Source organism: Pavona decussata, unplaced genomic scaffold (assembly GCF_977016875.1).
Source record: "Pavona decussata unplaced genomic scaffold, jaPavDecu1.1 SCAFFOLD_68, whole genome shotgun sequence".
NCBI classification, from domain to species: Eukaryota; Metazoa; Cnidaria; class Anthozoa; order Scleractinia; family Agariciidae; genus Pavona; species Pavona decussata.
This window is the reverse complement of record NW_028145487.1, coordinates 440557-450000: the sequence shown is the minus strand read 5'-3', so window position 1 is coordinate 450000 and position 9444 is coordinate 440557. Positions and strand designations below refer to the sequence as shown.

At 37.1% G+C, this 9444-nt stretch overlaps 1 protein-coding gene and 1 pseudogene across 2 annotated transcripts in view; one reads left to right on the top strand and one right to left on the bottom strand.

The window, feature by feature from the left end:
- The window catches only part of LOC146477858 (uncharacterized), a 5016-nt gene extending 4558 nt beyond the window's left edge, over positions 1 to 458 (bottom strand). Inside the window, exons 1-2 of the mRNA XM_085112958.1 lie at positions 361 to 458; positions 1 to 253 (exon numbers count right to left, since the gene is read on the bottom strand). The exon at positions 1 to 253 is cut by the window's left edge and continues 13 nt beyond it. Of these exons, the coding sequence (XP_084969084.1) occupies positions 1 to 234 (234 nt within the window). The 5' untranslated portion in view covers positions 235 to 253; positions 361 to 458. The remainder of the gene's footprint in view (positions 254 to 360) is intronic.
- A 4-nt stretch (positions 459 to 462) lies between these two features.
- LOC146477857 (uncharacterized) lies at positions 463 to 6963 on the top strand (annotated as a pseudogene). The gene is made up of 6 exons (XR_014865285.1): positions 463 to 603; positions 687 to 1116; positions 2273 to 2349; positions 3093 to 3190; positions 4259 to 4401; positions 4766 to 6963. The product of XR_014865285.1 is annotated as an uncharacterized LOC146477857 (transcript).
- The last annotated feature ends 2481 nt before the right edge of the window (positions 6964 to 9444 follow it).

Below are 9444 nucleotides of genomic sequence, written 5' to 3'. Positions count from 1 at the left end.
ATCACAACAATCGCCACTGGCTAAATCTTCTCTGTAGCATTCTTCATGATCATCAAAACTATCGCGGATTTCCAAGCTATGAACTTCAGAACTTGTCTCGCCGTCGCTAATACTGTCACTTTCAGCTTCTGAGGCAGATTCCTTTCTCTCTGTGATTTGTTTGAGATGTCTCGATCGCGTACCTCGACTAACAAAGTCATCACAGTGACTGCAGTAATACCTCTTCCCTCTCATTTCCAGGAAAGATACTGAGCTAAAAAAAGGACGATAATTTTAAGACACTCCAGAAATAACGCGTACTGCGATCTACTTGTATTTTGTAAGCAAACGAAATATGCTAATTTGTATGACTGTACTCACGTGATGCTTTTCCTCCAATCCAGAACGACCAGTTAGGTCGTTTAGCATAATCGGCGGGATATTTTGAGCGTCACTTTCACTTCGCTCGTGCGTGAAGTATTTCGTCCCTGCGTTGTCGATCTTTAAATCATCTGGTCACGTATTTACTGTTCGCTGTTTTTCAATATGTCTGCTAGAGGTAGATCAGAGAATTCGAGAACTTCTCCGTCCGAATCACCTATCTCAAGGCCCTTAAATCAAACGGTGAGTTTCAACAAGTTTAAACAGCCGCGGTCCGTGTTAGATTGGTCGTTAAATTTTCCTCTCATTCTGTATTTATTATTTAGACATCTTCGAGAACGACACCAATTGTTCCACGAGGGCAAGAGCGCCCACGGATTTCCATCGAGAGATCTCGATCTCGCTCTGAAAACTGTAGCCGTCGTGACAGTACTAGCTAGTGAATCTGGACCTGAAGATACTTCGCCGACTTTCCCATGCGTCGCCTCCAATAATTCCAATCGCTCGCGTTCAATTCTGCCTTGCAGAACGCCATCTTCCAGCTCACCGAACGGCCAATCAACTCCAGTCAACACGCCACTGTCTACTGTCAATGCAAGAGGATCTGATAGAGGAAGTTGTTGCGACCACGAGAGGCAGTTTGACGCTCTTCAAAGAAAACTTGCTGCTCTCACAGAAAAAATTGACAACTTGCAAGGGTCATCCAACACTGTTTTGCCACAAAGGAGAAATGAAAACCTTCCAAGAGATATGGTGGTGAGTATTAAGGATTTTGTAGCTGATTTCATGCGCACACGTGTCATCACAATGGGCGGCCATTTTGGTTATTTTTAGCTGCCCGAGTGGGAGGGGGTGGGGGGAAGGGGGGTGGGAGAGATGGTGGCGATTGTAGTGGGTGAGACATAAAGCCCACTTGGATTACTCTCAACTTCTTTGGGATGTTCAAATCCAGCCACATGTATAATTACTTAACAGCCAAATTTTCGTTTTGCACATTATCTTTGCCGTCTGCTTGTATCTCAGGACTTCGCAAGATTTAGTTTCCAAACTTATTCCTTGACCAAATTACAGCGGTTACTGATAACACACGACCTATCGCCTTCAAAAGACTCCGATAAAGTGGGAAAACAAGATTATGAAGTTGAAATAAAAAAAGTTGATTATCTTTCTTAAGTCTTCTCCTGAAGCTATTGTCCGTTTACTTCAAAAGGTATTCCTTACTTCTAAAAAAAAAGCCTTCTGTTATAGACCCACTCCATGTTTAAGTGGAGAGAAAGGTAGCACCCTCTGCAGGTGAGAAGTACAGAAGGTACATGTATAAGACATGTTTTCTTTCAATGAGCTGCAATTCTCAAAGTTTGCCATTTTCTTTCCCAAATTAAAGGAGAAGGTCACTCCAAAAAGCTTGCTTTTTTGTCTCCACTTATAGCAAGTAAACATTGGGTTTTTCTACCTGAACCAAACTATCAGCCTCTAAAGTGCCTGCATGCTATCCTGAAGAAATTTGCCTCAGAAGAAGCCCAAAATTTGACTTTGGAGCTGCCATTTGAAAACTGTACATGGTAGCCAGGCAGTCTTTATGCGATGCCATTTCCTCCAAAACAAAATTAGTGGGATGAGAAGATTAGAGTTGACAAAAAAGGCATTTTTTCGAGTGACCTTCTCCTTTAACATCCTCACATGGGATGCCTCTGTCAATAGTTATTGTATGTCACTTCCTGAAAATTCTTCAAAAATTCCCTTACTTTCACATCCTCTCCCTTGTTTAACGATAGTTTGCTATGGTCAAAGTGTCTGAAGGATCTATGGCCTGACCAGGGTCAAACAGGGGTTTTTACTTTAGCGCTCCTCTTTTCTTGCGATTCTACAGTACTTAACACTGTATGTTGTATTTGACATGTATTTTATGCAGGCATGTGTGCATAAAGTTGTGGCAAAGTTGAAAGAGAAAGACCCACCAACACAGTGGACTTTTGAACAAGATCAAAGGTAAGAAATTGTATACAAGGCATAACCTGTAAATAAGCAGTAATAATTTATCCTTTGTGCACATTTTAATAGAGGATTTTACATTCTCCATATATAGTGCAACTGTTTTTGTGGCCACATATTTCTGGTGGTCACTGGTGATACCTTAACAAGTTCATGTAGATTATGACCTCAAAATTTCTTTGAGGTGATAGTTGATGTCAGGGGCTTCATCAACTATCACTATGTAGCAATAAATATTTGGGTCTGATTATAACCTTCAGATAACATTGCTTAAGGGGGCACTATACTGTATACAATAATTATCATTATTTTTGCTGCTTTCATGTCAAAATGGTGTTGAAACTGACAATAAACTACGCTGCTCACATATCAATGCCCCTACAACACCATGAGTGAGATTGAATGAATAGTTGAAGGAAAGTCAAAAAGCATAAATTAGTTAAGTGTTAAAAGATTTTACAACTATTTCTTTTAACTTTGTGCATTTCAAAATCATCTCATGATCATGTCCTAACTGTACATACTGTAGTGCCCCTTTAAGATTACTGCCTTTCCATGCCAAGTCCTATACTTGTATGATATAATGATAAACTTGGAGCTGCAAAGAAGTCTGATTGATGGACGAGAAGACCAAACACATACATGTACCTACAGTGTAAGTGCTCCATCAAACCATGTATCTAGTTAGTCACAGAGAAAGAACATACAGAACATGTACATGTATTCTTTTTACTTTTCAGTTTTAATGATGACACTAATCTTGAGGTCACCCGAGCAATTGAGAGAGGCGTTCGGGCAGCATCAGCTTTCAAAGAGGCCGATCCTGTTCTATTAGAGCGTAAGTATAGATGATATGGCTACATCTACATGGACAGTGGAATTTGGATTGCTAAACCTTTATGGGAAACAAAAATTGGTACAAGAAAATAACTAAAATTAAAATTTGTTGACTGAGCGGAGGGAAACAACTTTTGGTGCAAGAAATCAGGAGGTTGGAGATCAAGTCAAGGGTTTGAGAAATCCAGATTCCACTGTATTACTATTTATAACCAGACGTAACTAATCAAGAGTTAATGACATCAATTACTCACTGATGGGTTATCAATAATTAGTAATCAACTGGTTAGTCATGAATTGATTGTTGGTGATGATCAATGAGTTATTGATGACCAGAAATTTTGTGACCTATCTATGACATCAATGACTTGATTCATTGAGGCTTTTGATTATACAGTGATTAACCTATCTATTACTCGTCAATATTACTCATTGAATTCACATATATTCTTATTCTGCACATGTACAGGGGTTTCATTAAGTTTTGAAGTAGGGGGGCACCTACAGGAGAGTAGCTAGGCAGAAAATTACACTTGAAGTGAATTTCTTTATGTTCAGTTTGAAAGTAGGCAGGTACTGACTCTTGTGTATCCTGGTACCGGTACCCGGGTCCTGCCTTCTAATGAGAACCCTGCATGTATACACATGCATCCTATGATTTATTGGTATTTTTCTTCATCACAAATGACTTTCCAGTTAAAAAGTAAATGATTACGTGAAAGGTTGTGACAATTATGATAGGCAAGAGGAATTGTACAGGAAGGATAAAACGGGGAAAGAAACTGAATTCATAAGAATCCAAGACTTGTCCAGGTATAACAATGTATAGGCCAACAATTTGAAAGATAAAACGGAATGTAGTTTTTTTTTCGTGTATTATATCAATGACTAATTAATGTCATCAATCACTGTTCAATGACTTAAGAAAACAGGGTAAACTCCAGCCTAATGGGCCACTTGGCTTGTTTGCAGACTTTATTGTTAGGACCTTTATACAAGAACCATATTGCCATTTTAACCAGTTTATTGTTACATGCATGGTCAATGTTTTTAATTACTTCTGTCACAGGTGCCATAAAAACGTACTACAAGACCCTTAAAGCCAAGTCTAAGAGAGTTTTGACATGTGTGAGGAAGGAAGGGCTGCCTCAAGTGGCTAATAAACAAGAGGAAAGTGTGATAACTGCAAGAAGGAACCAACGGTGCCACAATGTAAGTTATCAAAACCAGACACCTTAAGCATACAATTATGTTTTGAAGCAACTTTACATGTGTAATAATAAAAGCATATTAGCCTACACATGAACTAAAATGCAGTGTGTGACTTGTAACAGTTAAATCTGTTAGTGAAATCTCCATACAATATAAAGGACCAGTTATATTAGGTTCATGGCTTTTACTAGACTAATACTTTGCACTTTTGCTTTTTTGAGATTCTGAACAGAGAAAATTTTTTCATTGCATGCAATCTGATATATTTTGCATTGCTTACTTGATGTTTTTTGTCTTATTGCCCAAAACCACGCTTGTAGCTGCTTTTGTTACTTATTAATTTGTATATTTCACGTATTTGCAGAAACTCAAGTCTCGTCGAGCAGCGCTGAGGCAGTCACTATACTCAGAAGAAAAAAAAAGGAAACTGGACGAAGTACTCTCCATTGACTACATGTCACCTGAAGAGAGCGTATATGAGTCAAATTCAGATGAAGATCAAGAGGGACAAGGTAGAATGACGAAGTTGGTTGTGAAACGGTTTGAATGGCGCTCGGATGAATTGACGAGGGAACTGAAAAGTCTGGACAGAAAAGCAAACAGAGCAAGAAGTGAGCGGGGAAAGAGGATGATGGTCAAACGTGAGGAAGGAGGTTATGTTGCAAACAGCCTCCGTTGCTATCCAATGTCTGCGCCAGCATGGGCCTTAAGTGCACGTGCTGACTTGCGAGATTACTGACTTGCGATCTTGAACTCGTGTCTTATGATTAATAACAGACCAGCGCCCAGTTGTTCGAAGCCCGATTAAGCTAATCCTGGATTAACGTGAACTTTGATTAGAGTTTAATTGCTAATCAATGAAGATTCTTCAAAAAAGACTTTTGTCCTTCAGTATTGACATAGACTTTTCTGTATTTTAAGCTCATTTTAAACGAGCAAGATAAAAACCTTGGTTAACTTTTAATCGTGGATTAGCCTTAATCGCTTTCAAACAACAGGGCCCAGGGGTTTCATTAATATTTTTGGGTCAGTTCTCAGGCAGGCAAAACTTTTTGAAATGAAGTTTTCAATAACACAAACTTTTCACTAAATGGTCAAACCAGCCAGCAAAACCATCCTCACAGCCAGTCAATTTAGCTCAATTTGCCTGGTGCCCAGCTCTTAATGAAACCCCTGTAACAGATTTCATAGTCAAAATTCTTCCTTGAATTTTGATATAGATACACTGTATATATGATTGATATAGATATTATTTTATTCATTATTTGTTGGCAGGAATGTTTCTTAATATAGAAACAACCCAAAAAAATTTTTTCTAAGTGTCAAAGTGACATACCAAATCAGCTTTCAAATGAAAACATGTTATCTTCATAAGTGAAGAGATCACCATTTCTATGGTTACATGATGAATCATGCCTTTTACAGCGAGAGTGAAATGGTTTAGTATTTCATTGGTGTTTATAATAGTAAATATCTAATTACATGGCCGTTTGGAGCTATGAAATTTCTCTTTGAGCGTTGAAAAATATTTCACAAGTGAGGGCAGCGAACAAGTTAGATTTTTTTCAACACTCAAAGAGAAATTTCATATCTATGCATGGCCATTTATATCAATCCAGTTTGATCTGTAATTATGATAATCACAGTTATGTTTTTCAAATGATATTATCTGGACTGGAGCTTGCGTAAGGACGGTGCCTACTATTGCTACTGCGAATCGTGAGATACTCAGGTTTCCTATGGGTGGTGCATACTAATACAGGAATATTTAAATTGCGCGGTTTAACACTCTACGGAGAAAGCAGAACTTAGCAAATGCTTTTCGTATCTCAAAAGAAAATTGGGGGTAACCATGCATTTTTCAGAGATAATTATGCTTCAATTTAGGAAAAAATCCCATACATTGTTTTATATTTTGGCGCTTGTTAGAGATATTATTGCTCAATTATCTCTGAAAAATGCTTGGTTACCCCCAATTTTCTTTTCGGATTCCAATAGGCCTTGCTAAGATCTGCTTTTCCCGCATAGTCATAAATCGCACAAATATACTTTGGTATTAGTAGGCACGGTACCGTCCTTAACATATGTGAAAGCAAGCACCAGCTACAGTGTATGGTAGCTTGATCTCCCTCTTGCCCATGGCCAAACTCTGTTTGAATTAAGTAAGTTACAGTTTTTGTGAATTTGATCCAAGATTGTATTTGGTTTTGTTAAAAACCAACTTCTTAATTTCTTTTGAAAAAAAAAAGAAAGGAAGACTTGTTTACTGGTGGAAAAATTAGTTGAAATGTGTGTTAAATTGAGTAAAGTTTCATCATTAGAGTTCTAATTAACTGTTGTGGCTTCAAGAAGCATATAAAACCACTTTCCTTTATTGAATTCATGTTTTCCACATTTTTAAACTAGCTAGATAGAGTTAAAGTTAGGCTGAAATTTTAATTTATTATAGTTAACAACACATTTAGGAGCTCTTACTGTTAGGTAAAAATATTTTGAAGCAACATTTTTAAAGTATTGTAAAAAAAATGCAGGATTTATAATAAAACATTTCTCAACCTTGTACATTCATGAGTGGAATTTCTGTTTGACTTGTCTTTCAAATCTGCTACTTAATCATACAAATACAATTATTAATATGAATCAAAAACAATTTTGATGAGTTAAATACCTTACTATAAGCCATAAAGGCACATACAGAATCAAGAAATTGCAGAATTTTGAAAAAAACAATTATTTCAGACAAACCCAAATATATGTTCCCCTAGTTTGAAGATGACGTAAGATCCACATTTGCCCACATCAAATGTCATCTTTAAACACCTTTGTCTGTATTTAAACGGAACAAATGTGATATTTGTCTTAGATATACATCACATTTGGTCATATTTGTCATTGGAGCAAATGCATCATTATCCTATTTATCTCAAGGATAAATACCATATTTGTCTGTCAATTAAATATGGACAAATATGACAAATGTCATATTTGACTCATATTTACACAGCATTCATCTCGAGTCAAATCTAATTTTTCACCCAGTGATCTCAAAAGAAAGCAATGTTCTAATCCAAGTGATAGTAATGTGATAAGGTTCCTCATTCTATTCTGAGAGCTTCTTGGCTAGGCGTAATAATAATAATAATAATAATAGTAATAATAATAATAATAATAATAATAATAATAATAATAATAATAATAATAGTAATAATAATAATAATTATAATAATAAAATAAAATACTGATTGACAATGTACGCTTAAGCTAGCGAAGCACTCTCAGGGGAATTAGAATCTTCGTTTTCTCTATGTCGAAAAACAGGAAGGTCATTGAGGAAAATAATCTTTTTGCCTCGCAAATAAATATTATACAGGATTCTTGCAAAAATAAGGAGAGGAGAGTTTGAAAGCAAATTCAGTTAAGATCTTTCCTTTCATATGCTCTCCAACTAATGGTCTTGATATTTAAAGAAGAAAAGAAGATGGTATCTTAGTCATCGTTTTAAATATCGACAATCAACGCAACACCATTTGTTAAAGTCATCATCGGCACTTGAGCTAAATGCCGTGGAAAACAACATACGATGCTGAGCCCCTGAAAAATAGCGATAAGATGCTAAAATTACCTAGTTTTCTGTCTTCAAGATGCAATTTTTCCGGCAATATATAGTTTGCCGATCGGATTTAATGAGAATAGTGCAAAAAAAAAAAAAAAAATAGTCATGGCAATCTTTCACCAGTGCAGAAGTGAGACTGACCCTTTATCTTTAACTAAGATCTTGTTGGAAGTTATAGTTTCCCTTGCACCTATATAATCGACGGCAATCGGTCCTTTTGGAGCTCTTCTTCGCAACCTTCATTGACTGGAAAAACTTAGCCATGCTTTTATGATATTGTTTGTAAACATTGTTTCCAGATTTTAGGTGCATTCTGAAACAATTTGAAATGCTTGAGCATCCTTCTCAGAAATCCGTGGTGGAGCCGAAAGCCAAGGCATGCTTTGATGGATTGTTCGGGGTTCCTGATAAGGCGACTCATTTCAAGTGTTTAACTACGTACATGCGGATATCCCATGGTACAATTCAGCTGCATTTGCGACTTATAGACGCGAGTTACCGCCAGAAAGAGGTTAAAGAAAGAAGCCGCGCACATTAAGAGACCATCTTAAATAGGAGATGACCACGTACATCTTCTAAAACATTTTGCAAGTAATATTCCCATCTTGTGAGTGAAAGTATAAACTAGGTTACTGCTGTCAATTCGCCACCGTTTTGAGTGGACTGAAAATGCTACTGATGGCTTTCTTGACCAAGATGCATGGAGAATCCACATTTAATTTACCCGCAGCAATTTGCGCCAGACTTGTTTATTACTCCGACACCCAAATCCATCGAGAAATGGCTTTTAAACAGAGTTAGATTGATGGAATTATATGTAAGTTGTCTCTGATTCTAACTAACTGGCGAAACTAAGAGCGTTAGAAAACGTTCCGCTTACCTTTCGTCCAGTGTGTTTTAGGTCAAGTGTAAAATCAGTTAAAACGGTAATCATATGTTCTGTCCACATGTGATCGTTAATCCCCGGCAAATTCGTTTTACAGTCTTCCTAATGTCCTTTTCGAAAAAGTCATTTGCCCTTATCTGCAGATGGAGAAAAGATAATGATTATTAGTTCTTCTCATTTTTAGCTGGAAAAACAATGAGTTTTCAATACTGCTTAACGGATTACGTATCTGACCTCTTGTTTCACCGACACTGTGCTCTCTTCGCCAGTCTATCACACGATCGGTCGTCTAATTTCTTCTGTTTGAAATATGCAATGCACTGACCTCCTCCACTTGACAAGTAACGAGAAAATACAAACCGATCAACTTGCAATAGTTTGATGTTTTGACGCGCTGTCAAATTCTCAAAACTAACGTGAAAGAACGAAGACTGACAACAAGAAGAATGGCCGGGAAGTAGTACTGAGATTTTTTTCATCCTTGCAGTCTCTAAATCAGAGCAGTGGTTTTTATCGGGTTTTATAAAAGCCCCAAACCCAGGAG